Raw genomic sequence first — 19,154 nt, forward strand, 5'->3', positions numbered from 1 at the left:
AGGCATAGTACATCATGTAAAATGCTGGGCTGGATGAATCCCAAGCTGGAATCAAGATTGCTGGGAGAAATATCGATAACCTCAGATATGCAGATGATACCACCCTAATGGCAGAAATTGAAGAGGAACTAAAGAGCCTCTTAATGAAGGTGAAAGAGGAGAGTGAAAAACCTAGCTGGAAACTCAACATTCAAAAAAATAAGATTGTGGCATCCAGTGCTATCATGTCATGCCAAATAGATGGAGAAAAAGTGGAAACAGTGGTAGATTTTATTTTCTTTGGCTCCAAAAATCACTCTGAATGGTTACTGCATCCATGAAATTAAAAGATACTTACAGTAATTCAACTATTCTTCAATAAAGTATATATATATTATGAAAAAAAAAAAAAAGATACTTGCTCCTTGGAAGAAAAGCTATGACAAGCCTAGACAGTTTATTAAAAAGCAGAGACATCACTTCACTGACAAAGGTCCATATAGTCAAAGCTATGGTTTTTCCAGTAGTCATGTACTAATATGTCAGTTGGACCAGAAAGAAGGCTGAGTGCTGTGAAGAACTGATGCTTTTGAACTGTGGTGCTGGAGAAGACTCTTGAGAGTCTCTTGGACGGCTTGGAGATCAAACCAGTCAGTCCTACAGGAAATCAACCCTGAATATTCCTTGGAAGGAGTGATGCTGAAGCTGAAGCTCCAGTACTTTGGCCATCTGATGTAAAGGGCTGACTCATTGGAAAAGACCCTGATGCTGGGAAAGATAGAAGGCAGGAGGAGAAGGGGATGACAGAGGATGAGATGGCGGGATAGTATCATAGAGTCAATGAACATGAGTTTGAGCAAACTCTGGGAGTGAGTGAAGGATAGGGAAGCCTGGTGTGCTGCAGTGAATGGGGTCGCAAAGAGCTGGACATGACTGAGTGACTGAACAAAAACAAAACACTTTTAAACATGGTATGGCATTTAAAAATTTTTTGTTTATTTATTTTTTACACTATGCTGAGTCTTCAGTGCTGCTTGGGCTTTTCTCTAGTTTTGGCGTTGGGGGCCACTCTCTAGTTGTGGTGCTTGGGCTTCTCTCGTTGCGGAGCACAGGCTCTAGGGCGCTCCAACTTCATTTACTGCAGCACATGGGCTCAGTAGTTGTGGCTCCCAGGCTCTGGTGCACAGGCTCAGTATTTGTGGCTCATGCGCTTAGTTGCTCTGCAGCATGTGGGATGTTCCCAGATCACAGATCTAACGCATATCTCCTGAATTGGCAGGCAGTTCTTTACCACTGAGCCACCAGGGAAGCCCCGTCAGATTGTTTTTTGTGGTTCCTTTTGGTACCTAAATTGTTGTATTCGATGGGAATATACATTTAAAGGCAGAAACAGTTGAGCCTGTCATTAAAAGAGGAGGCCAAAAAAAAAAAAAAAATAAAAGAGGAGGCCATTGGTATTATATATTTGGAATTGCTTTTTATTATAATATATAATTCAGAGTTCTTTAATTATCTAAATAAATTGTTTTCACATCTAGATTGTGAAACAGCAAAGAGGAAAGACTGAAAAAAAAATCTTGTAGGAAACCTGCTGCTTTGCATTTTGCTGTCCTAATCTTTTGAGGTTGTCTTGATTAAATCCAGACTATACTTCAGGTGGCCTTTTTATATGCATTTGTTGCTTTTTTCAAAGGGGAAAGCAACCATGCCCAGTTTTTTTTTTTGTTGTTGTTTTTTAATGCCTTCTTTGTGATTCTCAAGAGATATTTTGGAGTTCATTTTTTTTTTTTTAGTTCATTTTTGAAAGTCTGTGCCAACATCAAAGTGCTGATTGCTTTTGGTAGCTGCCCAGTGAAGTGGGAAGCACTGCAGTGAGAGCTAGGAAGCATGGAGTGTGGTTAGAGAGACCGAGAAAGGAAGGGGCTGCTGCTGCCTGTCATCTCATGGGCCAAGTTGGTTTTCGGAGATTTAATTTCTGGTCATATATCAATGTGCTTATTTTATGAAAAAACATTTCTAGTGGGGTAAGAACTGTTTTTGGCTGTACTGTGTAGAGATGAATGCTTTGTACAATAGGTGGTAAGAAAAAGAAATACGAAATTAGGTCCTTGAGAGCATCTGTGGAATTGAGATTTTTGTTACTCAGCAAGCATAGGCTGGGAGGCAACTAGGGGCCCAGAGTGTGTTTAGTCTGAGAGATAAGTGATCAAAGCAGTGTGGTGACCTTTTATGAGGCTTTAGGAGAGAGATCTGAATAATTGAGGGGTGGGGCCAGGAAAGATAGAGAATGTTTGGGAAGCCTCTTTTGTTTTGGCAGAACAGAAAACTGTAGGGCCAGAATTAGCAGAAGCTGTACAAATGAGGAAATGATTTAACTACAGTTACTGTTTCCCTGTGACATTGTTCAGGTTTGATTCCAGAGTTCCTTTTGTAGCTGTGAATAAAATGGAGAAGGCAAAATTGGTGAAGAGGAAAACAAAAGCAGGTTTTACTTTTTAAATTGCCTTTCAGTGGGGGAAAAACCACCACGATTACCAGTTAACACAATAATAAACACTTAAGCTGTGCCAGCCACAATTAGGCCCTTACAGACTAACTCATTTAATTATCAGAACAGTCCTATGGTAGATATCCTTATTTTCCCCATATCACAGATGAGGGCATGAATTCTGGTTAACTTGCCTGAGGTCTCACATCTAGGACTAAGAGAAACAGAAAATGAATTGGTGCTGTCTGACTCCAGAACCCTCATCTTTTTTTTCTTTTAATTGAAGTATAGTTGATTGGCCAACATCTGCTGAATCATAGAAAAAGCAAAGGAATTCCAGGAAAACATCTACTTCACTGACTACGCTAAAGCCTTTGTGTGAATCACAACAAACTGGAAAATTCTTAAAAGAGATGGGAATACCAGATCACCTTACCTGCCTCCTGAGAAACATGTATGCAGGTTAAGAAGCAACAGTTAGAACTGGACAAGGAACAACAGACTGTTTCCAAATTGGGAAAGGAGTATGTCAGGGCTGTATGTTGTCACTCTGCTTATTTAACCTATATGCAGAGTACATCATGAGAAATGCTGGGCTGAATAAAGCACAAGCTGGAATCAAGATTTCCAGGAGAAATATCAGTAACCTCAAGTGCAGATGACACCACCCTAATGGCAGAAAGTGAAGAGCAACTAAAGAACCTCTTGATAAAGGTGAAAGAGGAGAGTGAAAAAGCTGGCTTGAAACTCAACGTTCAAAAAACTAAGGTCATGGCATCTGGTCCCATCACTTCATGGCAAATAGATGGGAAAACAATAAAAGCAGTGACAGACTTTATTTTCTTGGGCTCTCAAATCACTGCAGATGCACTGCAGATGGTGACTGCAGCCGTGAAATGAAAAGGTTTTTGCTCTTTGGAAGAAAAGCTATGACAAACCTAGACAGTGTATTAAAGAGCAGAGACATCACTTTGCTGACAAAGGTCCATCTAGTCAAAGCTGTGGTTTTTCCAGTAGTCATGTATGGATGTGAGAGTTGGACTGTAAAGAAGGCTGAGCGCCGAAGAATTGATGCTTTTGAACTATGGTGCTGGAGAAGACTCCTGAGAGTCCCTTGGGTTGCAAGGAGATCCAGCCAGTCAATCCTCAAGGAAATCAGCTCTGAATATTCAGTGGAAGTACTGATGCTGAAGCTGAAGCTCCAATACTTTGGCCACCTGATGCGAAGAGCCAACTCATTGGAAAAGACCCTGATGCTGGGAAAGACTGATGGCAGGAGAAGGGGGTGACAGAGGATGAGATGGTTGGATAGCATCACTGACTCAGTGGATATGAGTTTGAGCAAACTCTGGGAGATAGTGAAGGACAGGGAATCCTGGAGTGCTACAGCCCATGGGGTCACAGAGTCCAGCACAGCTGAGCGACTGAGCAGCAGCATAGTTGATTTACAGTGTTAGTTTCTGGTGTATAGCAAAGTGATTCTGATATAGATATATCTATCTTCTTACATCTATTTTCTTTTTGATATTCTTTTCTATTATGATTTATTATAGGACATTGAATAGAGTTCCCAATGCTCTGTAGGACCTTGTTGTTCATCTGCTTTTATATATAGTGGTTTGTATCTGCTAATCCCAAACTCCTAATTTATCCCTCTTCTACCCTCTTTTCCCCTTTGGTAAACATAAATTTGCTTTCCATGTCTCTGTTTCTGTTTGTAACTACATTCATTTGTGTCATATTTTAGATTCCACATACAAGTGCTATCATATGGTATTTGTGTTTCTCTTTCTGACTTACTTTTTAATACTCTGAGATTGAGTATATAGTTGACCCTTGAACATCAAGGGGGTTAGGGTGGCGACCCTTTGCAGTTTAAAATCTGCCCATAATCTGAGTTGACCCTTTGTATCCGTGGTTTGGATCCATGAATTTAACCAACCCTTGATTGTGTAGTACTGTGTGTTTACTATTGAAAACAACCCACATATAAGTGGACCCATGCATTTCAAACCTGTGTTGTTCAAGGCTCAGCTATATAGTAAACACATATCCTATTTTATAAGATTTAGAATATAATTTTGTTGTTTTAAATGATTAGGAAGTTTTATGATTGTTGGTCTTTTGCTCAAATCTATTTTATGGTAATATACTTTATACCATTTTAATATATTTTGAAAATACACTATTCTATGTTGGGAAGAAGCTGCTTATGGGGTTTAGTTTTATGGTTTTGGATATAAATTTAAGAAAAATGCCATATTTCTTAAATTGGGATATAGAAAGCTTTTAGAAATGGAAGCTGGTGCTGAAGATATCCCTGGGATTTTTTAACAAGCTCAAAACATGCTGTTTTAGAAAAGTTAAAGTTACACTGTTGCCACAATGATATGTTAATTGTAGTTGCAGGCAAAATCTTTAATAGTTGGCCAACAACAGTGTAATTGCTACATAGAGACTTTGAGATATTAGATAAACAAATTTATTCTGGAGAATAAAAGGGCTTTTTGAGTACAACTCTTGTTTTGACTGCCTTGTTTTCTAGGACTTAGTAATTAAAACATTATTTCTGCATCTTGATGCTGAAGTAACAAAGTTGAAAAGAAGGCAAGGGAAATAAGGAGGTTAATTTGGGGGATTTAGCAATCTTTTAAAAGCTAATTTTGACTTGATTGGACTCCAAGAAAGAGAAGATGGTCTTATGGTTCATCAATAAACTAAAACCTGTAGAACATTTTCTAGAAATCATTTTAAAGGCATTTCCATTTATCTTGGATAAGGGTCTTCAGGCCTTTACATGAAAGATGCTATCCTGTTCACTCTTCTCTAGGTCTCCTAAGGTAAGGTTTATCAGCAGGAAGAAAAAAAAGTTTGAAGACAAAAGGGGCAAGGTGTGAAAGTTGCAGGGGAAGATAAATAAATGTGAAGTTATCTACCCTGTGGACTTGGGGAAGATACAGTCAAATCACACCTTCAGTTCTAAGGCTGCCTTTCTGATTTATGAAGGGAGACTTAAGAAAACAGCCTTGAAGCCAGATGAGATGTGGATGGTGATGGGAGCCAAGGCCCAGAAGTGAGGATGAACAGAGTGAGTTATGGGGATGCGAGCAGATCACCTGAACAAAAAAGACTCTTCCTCTGGGGAGTCCAGAAGATGGTTATGATAATAAACACTAATGACAGTAGCCAACATAGCCTGACTTCCTTTTTCTCTTGTCTCTCAGGATCCTGTGCTCTCCTGATTGCCTGCCTTCCTCACAGGCCATTCTCTTCTCTTACCTCATTTCCTGTGTTGAAAGTACACCAGGATTTCATCTCTTCTCTTTGATATCTTTTCCTGCTCCAGAGAAGACAGATTCCCTAGGTGATTTCATCTAGGCTCAAGGTTTTAAATGTCCCTGAGGTGACAGTAACTCTCAAACTCATTTCTCCAGCCTGAACCCCTTTTTAGAACTCTAGACTTGTGTACCCAGCTGCTAACTTAATTGTACTTAAAGAACTGAACTGAACTGAAAGATCTAATAAGAAGTTATCTCAAACTCAGCATGTCTTCAACAGAACTGATTTCCCCTCCTCACCCAGCTAAAGTGGCTCTTCCTTCATTCTTCCAATTCTTTTAGTTTCTTAGACCAGAACTATTAGAGTCACTCTGGTCTTCTCTCTTTTTTTTACAGTCCATGTTTAATTCATCAGTAAATCAATTCTGTTTTCTCTGCTTGCACCATCTCTCCTGAACCTGGTTACTTTTTATCATTTGCACTCTTGTCCAAGAACACTCCAGTAGCTTCCTGTCTCTCTCCTTCTGCTTTTGTTCCTATGCGGTAGCCAGGGTCCTATTTTAGACATGGCTTAAAACTCAACATTCAAAAAACTAAGATCGTGGCATTCAGTCCCATCACTTCATGGCAAATAGATGAGAAAACAGTGAAAACAGTGACAGACTTTACTTACTTGGGCTCCCAAATCACTATAGATGGTGACTGCAGCCATAAAATTAAAAGATGTTAGCTCTTTGGAAGAAAAGCTATGACAAACATAGACAGTGTATTAAAAAGCAGAGGCTTTACTTTGCCAACAAAAGTCCATCTAGTCAAAGCTGTGGTTTTTCCAGTAGTCATGTATGGATGTGAGAGTTGGACCATAAAGAAAGCTGAGTGCCGAAGAATTGATGCTTTTGAACTATGGTGTTAGAGAAGACTCTTGAGAGTCCCTTGGACTGCAGGGAGATCCAACCAAGTCAGTCCCCAAGGAAATCACCTCTGAATATTCATTGGAAGGACTGATGCTGAAGCTGAAGCTCCAGTACTTTGGCCACCCGATGTGAAGGGCAGACTTATTGGAAAAGACCCTGATGCTGGGAAAGATTGAAGACAGGAGGAGAAGGGGGCGATAGAGGATGAGATGGTTGGATGGCATCACGTACTCGGTGGACGTGAGTTTGAGCAAGCTCCAGGAGTTTGTGATGGACTGGGAAGCCTGGTGTGCTTCATTCTCTGGGGTTGCAAAGAGTGGGACTGAGTGACTGAACAGAACTGAAACCTCATTGTTTGACCCCTGTGCTTTAAATCCTTTCTTGGTTTCTTGTCACTTTTAGAATATAACTAAAGATTCTCACCTTGACCACATGATCTGGCTAGCTCTCTTACTTCACAGGTCATTATTGTTTATAATGGTGGTCCTGCAGTACCCTAAATGTCCTGCAGATCCCTGCTCAAACATCATCTTCTCAGACATGGCAGTCTGCCTGTTCTCATCAGTCCTCCCACCTCCATTGCCATTTTGTATCTCCTCACTCTTCTTTAATTTTCTTCACCAGGTTATACTATCTCTCTTAGTTAACTGTCTGATTTCCTGGTTAGAATATAAGCTCCTTCAAGGCTTTCACTGGATACCTTCTTGCTTGGGGCATGGTAGGCACCCAAATATTTGTTAAATGAAAGAATATTGTGAGTATTTATTTCATGCTAGGTCCTGAGCTAAAACTCAACGTTGATTGGTTACCAACAATTCTATAAAGTTAGGCTCTATTATTATATCCAGTTTACAGATAAGAAAATTGGTGCTTACTGTTTATTATGTGCTGAGTTATAGATGAACCCTAGAATGATATTGGATACTCACAGTGGGGTTAGATCAAATCTTCTGTAGTATTCTATTTTCTTCACTGTTAAAATATTTAATAATATCTTCTAGAAATATTTTCTGGATCATCATAGGTTTTGATTATTGAATATTGGGTCAAATTGTAAGAAAAAATTCCATTTTGGATCAAGAAACACAATGGTTTTGGTGTAGAAGTGGACCTTTCTTTCTCCTGGCCCCCACAAATGCCACCCACATACTGGAACTTACAGGTTTCTGATACCTGATGCAGTTCTCATGGGAGTTTTTATGTAAATGGCAAGTAGAAGTTCCCAGATGTTCTACAGTGGTGGTTGTGTTCTGTGTAATTGGCCTCCATGCTTCCATTCATGCTTTCTTCTAGTCTTTTCTCCAGGCTGTGGCCCATCCATCAGGCTTCTCATTGGTCAGGGATTCACCTGCTCCTAGGAGTCTGCCCACGACCCTGAGATTTTAGTGCTTTTCTACTCTTTGCTGCTCACTGCATGTGAACTTCACCTGTCAAACCATTACCTGCGATTCACATGCATCTTTTTGCCCTAGGGCTGCTTAGTGCAGTTCCCTGGCCTGGGATACACCTTGCCCAGTGGTTCAGAGCCTTGGAGCCAGATGGTCTAAATTCCAGTTCAGGCTCTGGCCTTGGGCAGCTCAGGTGCTCCGAACATGAAGTGGAGATGATGATTGCATAAGGTTATTGTGTGGGTTAAATGAGTGAGTCCATGTGATGTGTTAGCACGGTGCTCGGGGCATACTAAGTGTTCGTGCTCAGTCGTGTCCAACTCTTTGTGGTCCTATGGATTGTAGCCCACCAGACTCCTCTGTCCATGGAATTTTCCAGACAAGAACACTGGAGTGGGTTGCCATTTCCTACTCCAGGAGGTCTTCCTGACCAGGGACCAAACTCTTGTCTTTTGTGTCACCTGCATTGGCAGGTGGATTCTTTACCCCTGTTGCCCTCCTGGGAAGTGTTAGCTGATATTATCAGCACTGTCTCATACTTATCCTTCAGCCTGGCTTTCTCTTTAACCAAGTCAGAGACTACTGACTACAAAGTGTCTGTTTTTTATATATTTCCTTTTATATATTCCTGTTTATATGTTCTTATAGGACCCAGTGCTTGTGTAGTATGGATCTTGCCAGAATTTGAAAGCATGTATTTATTTTGTGGGATTGTATGTCTATCTCCTCCATTGATTCTGAGCTCTGGAAGGGCAGAAAGAACTCTTTTGCTTGCGGTCACATCCCTAGCCCAGGGCCTGGGACATAGTTTGTACTTCATAAATGTGCTCGGTACATGTGCCCAATGAAGAAAGAACTGTTTAACTTTTCCTTTGTTCAGTTAGGATCTTGGAATCTTCTGCAATGACCCTTCCTTTGAGAAAGAGTAATGTTAGTGTAGAAACTAGATTTGTTTCAGACTTGGGAGCTCATTGAGTACGCGCACGCGTACGCAGGGCAGGGACCACTGGAAGACAGGCAGAAAGATCTGGAGCATGGACTTTTCTGGATGGATGCTGTTGGGACAGTACTTTTGTTGAAGCGCTTTGAGTGATGCACCATTCTGGTTGCAACTGTGATACTCAGCAGTGATTCAGCCACTTCCTGTTGAGTCTTTGCTCTGTGCTGGGCATTGAGCCAAATACTGAGCACCTCACCCTTCTAATTGAATGTATGTTTCAGGGGAACTACTTGGGAAGGTGGAACTACTTGAATGCTGAGAACTTAGCATTTATTTACATCTTCTAGTGTTTATGATAGGGCAGTGCCTCTTGGGTGTGTGCCTTGTGTGTGAGGTCAAGAATGTGTTTCATACCTACATAAGAAGTCTCATGCAAAGCAACCTTATCATGTATAGACGACAGGAAAAAATTTTGCAGCAGTAGATTTCAATGGTAAGATACCTTTGTCTGCCATGAGATTCTGAATTTCCTGTGAAATACAAACTGTAAGTTGTTGTTGTTTAGTCACTAAGTCGTGTCTGTCTCTCTTGCAACCCCATGGACTGTAGCCTGCCACACTTCTTTGTTCATGGGATTTCCAGGCAAGAATACTGGAGTGAATTGCCTTTTCCTTCTCCAGGGAATCTTCCTGACTCAGGGGTCAAACCTGTGTCTCCTGCTTAGCAGCAGGTTTGTTTGTTTGTTTGTTTTTATTTTAAAATCACCAAACCACCGAAGAGACAATTCTGAAGACATGGGGAAGAAGAGGGTTTCTCAATACCCATTCCACCCTTGTGCCTCCAACGTACATCTGTCCATTATCCTTGCCCTTCCTGCTGACCTCCATCAATACTTCTTCCTATGCCTATACTATTTAAAACCTGGTCATTTTTCCTCTTGTTGCTGGTTTACCTACTACTGCTGTTTCCTAGAAACTGTATTTCTGTTCTCTGGCTTGAAATTTAGATACCTCCTTCCCAGACATTAATGATTCTTGCCAGAAGCTGAATATTTTGGCTACTCAGGGAGAAGACTCAGGAAGCAAATGGTGTTGCGAGAGCTACCTTCCAGTTCACACATAAGCATCACCTACTTACCAAGTCAGCACTGTGAGTGATATAGAAAGAAGAGTCATGGTTTCCAGCCACAAAGAAGTGACAATCTATAAGGAAAGATAAAACTAACAAATTCATTGGCTCTTTGGTATATATTGAGGATCTACCATGTGTAAGGCACTTTTCTGGTACTAGAGAGTAGAGCAGTGAATGAAACAGAAGTTCTGGTCTCATGGAACTTACTTACACTTCAGTGACTCATATAATAAGTCAGGTACTTAGGAGAGCAATAAAGAAAAATCAGGCAGGGTAAAAGGATGGAGTGAAGGGAATGCTGATTTAAATCGGATGGTCAGAAGAGGGTTCTGTGATTAAAATGATGTTTAGTTGGAGACCCGTGTGAAATTGGGGAGTGTGCTGGTCAGATACCAGGGAGAAAGCATTCCTGCAGAGTAGTAAGTACGGAGATCCTGAGATGAGAATGTGTGTCTGTCTAGTAAGAAGGCCAGTGGGACTGGAGTGAAGGGTGTTTCTTTGGAGAGGAGGTTGCGGAGGGAGTGGAGTTTTGTTCAGTGTATGATCGGAGGGTTCCCTGGAGGCTCATCTTAGAGCTGGTCTGGCTTGCATCTAAGAAGGATCATTACCTGCAGCATGGAGATGAGCCTTTTCAGAGGCCCAAGGGATAGGTGGGGAGCCCAGTTAGGAGGTGTTGCAGTCATCCAGGTGGGAGAGAAGGTGGCTTGCCCCAGGATGGTGATAATGGTGGTGGTGACAAGTTGTGGGATTCTCAGTATATTTTCAAAATGGAACTGACAACATAGATGAGATGTGGAGGGTGAGAGAAAAAAGTCATAAGTGATTCCATGATAGTCTACAGAAAATTGCTAGTGGAGGTGGGTCCAGATCTGGAGTACACAGTGTGTCTAGAGAAATCTTGATAGAAGAGGAGGGCTCAGGTGCAGGAGTCTTGAAAAGCTGTGTGAAATAATTTTATATGAAATAAAGCACCATGAAGTATAACACAGCACTTTATAAAATAGAATTATGTTTAACTCAGTCCTCGAAATATACCAGGAATCCTTTCCTTGAAGAAGAAGTATTGATTTATCCTAGAGAAAGCCTGTACACTTATGACACTTGACCCTGGGAGGCACACTACATTTGTAATACTTTTTGCATTGGTGAAAATATGGTTTAAATGTTGAACATATTCATTAATTGCTATAGTTCCATTCACATGTGAGTGTTTTTAGTTCAGTTCAGTTGCTCAGTCGTGTCAGACTCATTGCAACCCCAAGGACTGCAGCACCAGGCTTCCCTGTCCATCACCAACTCCTGGAGTTTGTTCAAACTCATGTCCATCGAGTCAGTGATGCCATCCAACCATCTCATCTTTTGTCATCCCCTTCTCCTCCTGTCCTCAGTCTTTCCCAACATCAGGGTCTTTTCCAATGAGTCAGCTCTTGCATCAGGTGGCCAAAGTATTGTAGTTTCAGCGTCAGTTCTTCCAATGAATATTCAGGGCTGATTTCTTTTATGATTGACCAGTTGCGTCTCCTTGCAGTCCAAGGGACTCTCAAGAGTCTCCTCCAACACAACTGTTCCAAGGCATCAATTCCTCGGTGCTCAGCTTTCTTTATGGTCCAATTCTCACATCCATGCATGACTACTGGAAAAACCACAGCTTTGACTAGATGGACCTTTGTCGGCAAAGTAATGTCTGCTTTTTAATATGCTCTCCAGGTTTGTCATAGCTTTCTTCGAAGGAGCAAGTGTCCTTTAATTTCATGGCTGCAGTCACCATTTGCAGTGTTTTTGGAGCCCAAGAAAAGAATGAGAGACAAATTAGAAGCCCTGCACTCTGTTTTCACTCATTTGACTTTGATACAATAATCACTGTTTTAAATATTGCCCAGTCTTTTCAGCGATAGAGTTCTCTCTCTCTTCGGTGAAAGTTGATAAAATTTATTGTGGTTTTTTTTTTTAAACTACTGGTATTTTACATGTATACTGCATAGGTATATACTGTTTTGGTTTTTCTTTTTTGTTGTTTTTCCTGAAAATGGTACAGGATTTATTTATTTTTATTTATTTATTTTTTTTTATTTTTTGCCTTTAAATATTTTATTTTCTTTTTTTTTTTCATTTATTTTTATTAGTTGGAGGCTAATTACTTTACATCATTGCAGTGGTTTTTGTCATACATTGAAATGAATTAGCCATCGATTTACATGTATTCCCCATCCCGGTCCCCCCTCCCACCTCCCTCTCCACCTGATCCCTCTGGGTCTTCCCAGTGCACCAGGCCCGAGCACCTGTCTCATGCACCCAACCTGGGCTGGTGATCTGTTTCACCCTAGATAATATACATGTTTTGATGCTGTTCTCTTGAAACATCCCACCCTCGCCTTCTCCCAGAGTCCACAAGTCTGTTCTATACATCTGAGTCTCTTTTTCTGTTTTGCATATAGGGTTATCGTTACCATCTTTCTAAATTCCATATATATGTGTTAGTATACTGTAATGGTCTTTATCTTTCTGGCTTACTTCGCTGTGTATAATGGGCTCCAGTTTCATCCATCTCATTAGAACTGATTCAAATGAATTCTTTTTAATGGCTGAGTAATATTCCATGGTGTATATGTACCACAGCTTCCTCATCCATTCGTCTGCTGATGGGCATCTAGGTTGCTTCCATGTCCTGGCAATTATAAACAGTGCTGCGATGAACATTGGGGTGCACGTGTCTCTTTCAGATCCAGTTTCCTCGGTGTGTATGCCCAGAAGTGGGATTGCTGGGTCATATGGCAGTTCTATTTCCAGCTTTTTAAGAAATCTCCACACTGTTTTCCATAGTGGCTGTACTAATTTGCATTCCCACCAACAGTGTAAGAGGGTTCCCTTTTCTCCACACCCTCTCCAGCATTTATTGCTTGTAGACTTTTGGATAGCAGCCATCCTGACTGGCGTATAATGGTACCTCATTGTGGTTTTGATTTGCATTTCTCTGATAATGAGTGATGTTGAGCATCTTTTCATGTGTTTGTTAGCCATCTGTATGTCTTCCTTGGAGAAATGTCTGTTGAGTTCTTTGGCCCATTTTTTGATTGGGTCATTTATTTTTCTGGAGTTGAGCAGGAGGAGTTGCTTATATATTTTTGAGATTAATCCTTCGTCTGTTGCTTCATTTGCTATTATTTTCTCCCAATCTGAGGGCTGTCTTTTCACCTTGCTTGTAGTTTCCTTTGTTGTGCAAAAGCTTTTAAGTTTCATTAGGTCCCATTTGTTTATTTTTGCTTTTATTTCTGAAATTCTGGGATGTGGGTCATAGAGGATCCTGCTGTGATTTATGTCAGAGAGTGTTTTGCCTATGTTCTCCTCTAGGAGTTTTATAGTTTCTGGTCTTACATTTAGATCTTTAATCCATTTTGAGTTTATTTTTGTGTATGGTGTTAGAAAGTGTTCTAGTTTCATTCTTTTACAGGTGGTTGACCAGTTTTCCCAGCACCAGTTGTTAAAGAGGTTGTCTTTTTTCCATTGTATATCCTTGCCTCCTTTGTCGAAGATAAGGTGAGCATAGGTTCGTGGATTTATCTCTGGGCTTTCTATTCTGTTCCATTGATCTATATTTCTGTCTTTGTGCCAGTACCATACTGTCTTGATGACTGTGGCTTTGTAGTATAGTCTGAAGTCAGGCAGATTGATTCCTCCAGTTCCATTCTTCTTTCTCAGGATTACTTTGGCTATTCGAGGTTTTTTGTATTTCCATACAAATTGTGAAATTATTTGTTCTAGTTCTGGTACAGGATTCAATGAAATAAAATTTATATGTGACCTGTGGAGGACGTTCATCTGAGTGCCTTCTTGATGTAGGGCAGCACAGAGGATCCATAAGACATAGTCCATGTACCAAAGGGATCTTTAATAGGGTGGGAACACCAGAGATTTGATGTCACGTCTCAAGAACTCCAATATAGTATTGATTCATTGACCCTTGCCAAGAAGTTGAATTCTTATATTGTGCATTAGCTTATTTTGCCAGTAAACTCTTCTCACTTTGGTTTAAAAACCCATAGAATATGGGTTATCATGCCCATTGAGGGAATTTAAAACAAGATAAAATATCTAGTTTTGAAAATTAGCATTTGTGTAGTGATTTCCTCATTTAATCCTGTGAACTAGGTATTACCTCAGTTTTAGAGAGGATATGAAAGTGTAACAACACCAAGGTCATAAGAAAATCTAAATATATTTCCTGTTCTTACTGACGCTGGTCCTCTGATTACAAGTCCTGTGTCCTTTACAAATGTGCACTCTCCTCTCTCCCCTCTTTTGTTAATGGTTGGAGACGTCCTGTTTCTTAGTCGACTTAAAGGAGGTGAGTTAGATTTTAGCTCTTCAGGAAGAAAAATCCTCTGGCACGTCCTTTCAAAATGTGAATTCGTTGCCCTGTCCTGTGAATTCAAGTGCTGTCATTAATATTTTATCTTTATCACAGTTTTTTCTCTTTACAGAGTTCTGGAGTCTTAAAATTCTTTGCTAGTAAATATATAATGTGTTCAAGATAATATTTATGTAGTATATATGTGAATATAAAGAATAGTATAAAACAACTCTAACTGCTGCCCATTCTAATATATAGAAATAACCTTTTCGGAGAGGGAGGTGGGAGGGGAGATCGGGATGGGGAATACATGGTGATTCAAGTCAATGTATGACAAAACCACTACAATATTGTAAAGTAATTAGCCTCCAACTAATAAAAATAAATGAAAAAAATAAAAATAAATGAAAGAAAAAAGAAACCAACAGATTAAAAAAAAAAGAAATAACCTATGCCTTCCGAATCTGCCTACACTCCCCCCGCAACAGGTAACAAGAATATTGAATTTTGCATTTTTCCACGGTGTCTTATTTCATTTAGCAATTAAAATTTTTTAAATATTGTGGGTAAATTTCATCTTGTTTGACATAACTGTTAACATAAATGGCTCTTTAAAATTCTGTTTTTATTTATTTATTTATGTTGAAGTAAAGATACTTTTGTTAATAATAAGGCAGTTATTTAAAAAGCAGTTTGATGTAGAGTAGTCAGAAGTAGAAATAAAATGTTGTACACATGAACTTAATCTAATGTTGTAAACCAGTATTACTTCAATAAAATATAAACATTCAGTAGAAATTTGAAAAAGAAAAGGTGTATCTTTCTTATCTTTCTTTGTATACGAAACAATACACAGCAAATGTGACCCCACCGCTGCCAAAGTTTGTTAAATAAATTCAAGCATCTGTGTGCTGGATGGAATACATAATAGCTGGAAAGCAAAAAAAAAGAAGCAGCTTGATTTTGAAGCTGGAAGTTAGGAATATTTATTAGTTTCAGAAGTTTCAAAGATCAGGGAAAAGGGTCTGTTAAGGAAGCGGAAAAGGATTTTGTGTTCGCTGGAGTAGTTTTTCTTTTGCTTTACTAGAGAAAGGAGAACAAAGGGGGTAGGATTGGAAAACTTGCCCTTTCTTAAATTGCTCTTGGCAGATTGGTACTGCCGGTGAGTAGCCTAAGAGTGAATAAAATATGGCTTAAAGTTTTCTGACAGCAGGTATTCACCATGGTTTTGAGTGGTGACGACTACTTCATAGGTCATTTCCTATATCTTGTGATTTTCCTTTTTGCTGAGCCACTGAAACCTGTAATCTGGTTCACCAAGTATGATGCCAATTTCCGTTTTCTTGGTAGAGTGTCTGTGTGGTCTTTCATCTTTTAGGAACTGTAATTCTCATAGTTCCTTGTTTCATATGGATGAGGAGAGTTCTGAGCAATGCCTGCCATACAGTTTGGGTCTGAGGTGGTCATAAATGTGCGTACACATGCATATGCGTAATCATGACATGTATAGAAATGCCTTACTGTGTTTTCCTTGGTGATCACTGCTTGAGCGGAGTATTTGAGTGGTGGGTGTCTGGGCTTAGGAGCTGGACTCCCCAGATTGACATCCTGAATCGCCTCTAGCTAGCCCTGTAGCCTTGGGTTTTCCTTAACCTCTTTGTGATGGTTTCTTTATAAAATGGAGTTAATAAAGCATCTATAATAATAATAATAATAATAAGTAAATAAAAAATAATAAAGCATAATAATAAAGTTATTAAGTGATTGGGAGGATTAAATAGGTCTGTGCATAGAAAGTACTTACAGCCAGATTAAGTGCTCCATGAATGTCGGCTGCTATTTAAATCTTGCAGGTAGGGCCTTTTGTTTCAAAACATACTTATTTGCTTGGATTACCATTTGTGTGTGGGGGAGATGTTCTTTCTGGAACCATGTCTCCTTGTCACATGATTATGTGCTGTGAGCCTTATTAATCCTCTGTCAGCATTTGAGGTTGGAACATAAGTGTGGCCATACCCTGTGGAATCCAGTGAGAGAGAACTAGGCACCGTAGCAACTGTTGCTATTTGTGTCCCAAGCAGCAGCTGCCCGTGGGACAGATTTATTTTTTAATCCTGATCTCACTGATAGCTTGGGATGTGGCCCTGCCTTAGAGAAGTGGGTTGGTTGAGATGCCTGGTCTTTGAGGCGACTTCATGGCCACATGTTACAAAGATTCTATTCCATGTGAAATATGAAGTACTAAAGCTTTGTGTATGTGAGGGAGCAAGGGAGGCCAAGCCTCAGTATTCAGTCTGGTCCCTGAAGTATGTGACTGGATTAATTACACAAGAAATCACTTTTGATGTAAATAGTGATTTCAGAAATAAAACTATCCTTCCAATGAACGCTTCCTTACTAAATGCTTTTCTTAAATAGATAATAAGATCTTTAAAAAGAGTTTGTTTCAAGCAGTGGTTGGATTAATTCAGTAATTTTTCTACATTTTATTTTTAATGTGTTGATATATTTCAAGCCTTAATGAAGTACCTTGAAATGGTCGCATGGCCCATTTCCAGATTTTTTTTCTTCGAACTTACCTAGATTCAGTCACAGAATATTTACTGAATACCTATTATATACCAAGCTCTCTTGTAAATCCTGGTGACATCTTGTAACTGTTGTTGGTCTGACCCTATCTATTAAAATGTGATTGATTTTATTTTTCAGTTGCCCTATTGAGATTCAGTTGTATGAGTTTACTGGTTTGAATGTTTTGAGCTTACCGCATAATATCATGTTGTACTAACATTTAATTGAGTGACTTATAAAATCAAAACATTTTCCTCCTGCAGGTATTATTAACCCAAAGAACCCAAAGGAAGCTCCAAAGTCTTTCAGCTTTGACTACTCCTACTGGTCTCACACCTCGGTGAGTGTACCCATGGTGCAGTGCAGTAGAACATTGTGGGTTTGAAATGGTTTGAAAGAGCCTGCAAGTCCACAGGGAAAGCAGAGATTACCAACATCTAGGCAAATGAAGAGTAGGACCTTTTGCAGTGTGCTTTTACTTATTACAGGACCCTAAATCTTGCTGGCTTCTAGTGATTGTTCCTAGAGTTTGCTTCTGCATCTCTATTATACATTTTTTGTTTTTTGTTTTTCCTGTTTTGCATTAGACTAGGAGATGTTTTAAACTACTGCAAAGCCTAATTGCCAAGGGAAGAGTCTGTGAAAGGGACTGGAAAACATTCTCCAGAAGCTGTGTTTATTGAGAAATAACCACACTACCTGGAACGAGTTCAAAGAATTTTTTGTTGTTGTTGTTGCATGTGGGATGCATTTGTTGCAATTTGTTGCATTTGGCATGTGGGCTTTCCCCACCCAGGGATCCAACCCGTGTTCCCCTGCATTGGGAACACAGTCTTTATCTACTGGACTGCCAGGGAAGTCCACAAAGAAGTATTTTTATATGTGGACTTGATGTTTGATTTTCTAGTCATGTTTCCCACTTAAGAAAATTTTCTTGGAGCTCCCTATGAATAGAAGAGTGACACTTTCATGGTTATGGCAAATGAAATGTAATCATGTCAGATAATTTCATGTAGATATTTTTATGTATGGGTGGTCTGAATGTCTCTAATAGTAGCTGTGTGTGTTTAATGAGAAAAATAAACTATATATAGGGGGCACTATTCTAATTTGAAACACTTGTTTATTATAGAAGTAATTAATAAGCATAGGAAAAAGTATGAATAAATGCCATTTACTTTTCCTTTTAATCTTTACAGCCTGAAGATCCTTGTTTTGCATCTCAAAACCGTGTATACAATGATATTGGAAAGGAAATGCTCTTACATGCCTTTGAGGGATATAATGTCTGTATTTTTGCCTATGGGCAGACTGGTGCTGGAAAGTCTTATACAATGATGGGTAAACAAGAAGAAAGTCAGGCTGGCATCATTCCACAGGTAAAAAACACAGCAACAAAAAACTTCTATTCATTATTACTGTTAGTCCTTAACTACTTTAACAGTTTTTATTTAGCAAAAATTTATTCAGGGACTATTGTATGCAGGGCACAAATGTAAATCACCTGTCCCTTTCCTTCAGAGGAGCTCACAGCCTGATGGAAAAGACTGATATTTGTTCAGAGTCTATCTTTATATCCAATATCATGTTGCGTTATCTTTTGAACAATGTTATCAGCTTCTTTTAAATGTGATGGTAGGTGCCACGTTCTGTTCTGAATCCTAGGAACACCTAGTGAGTGTTGTTAGTCTGATATTTTTCCCCAGTTCATGTTTCTTAACATTATGAGCACCCAGATCACTTCTTAAGAGTATGATTATTTTTGTTTTTTGATTGCCTTCTCTTTTATGTTATTAAATTAACACTATCACTTAAACTTTGAGCAGTCTGAGAATTTTTAAGAGCAGTTAGTCTTGATTTTGTATTTTGTTTGGGAATTGAGAAAAGTTGTTACATAGGTATATTTAGAAAGAACTTCTTTTGTTAATAACAGGAACATGGTTTGCTTTTATTAGTGATATTTGGGGTTAATTTTAAAATGTCCTTTTACTGTAGGCCTAGTGCGGCCATTGCTGTATTCTGAAAATAAAATACATAAGGAGAAATAGCTACTTTTTTGAAAGGATTATTGGATTTATACTTTTAAATTCAGCTATATAATTGAAATTATTAAAAAA

General features: G+C 39.3%; 1 protein-coding gene across 10 annotated transcripts in view; it reads left to right on the forward strand.

Annotated features, from left to right (window-relative positions):
* Window positions 1-19,154, forward strand: part of KIF1B (kinesin family member 1B) — a 153,974-nt gene that overhangs the window by 22,795 nt on the left and 112,025 nt on the right. For all 10 annotated transcript variants that reach the window (XM_020889865.2, XM_020889936.2, XM_020889297.2 and 7 more), the window contains exons 3-4: window positions 17,301-17,377; window positions 18,237-18,416. In XM_020889865.2, the coding sequence (XP_020745524.1) occupies window positions 17,301-17,377; window positions 18,237-18,416 (257 nt within the window). The remainder of the gene's footprint in view (window positions 1-17,300; window positions 17,378-18,236; window positions 18,417-19,154) is intronic.

The sequence above is a fragment of the Odocoileus virginianus genome, chromosome 11 (assembly GCF_023699985.2).
Source record: "Odocoileus virginianus isolate 20LAN1187 ecotype Illinois chromosome 11, Ovbor_1.2, whole genome shotgun sequence".
Taxonomy (NCBI): Eukaryota; Metazoa; Chordata; class Mammalia; order Artiodactyla; family Cervidae; genus Odocoileus; species Odocoileus virginianus.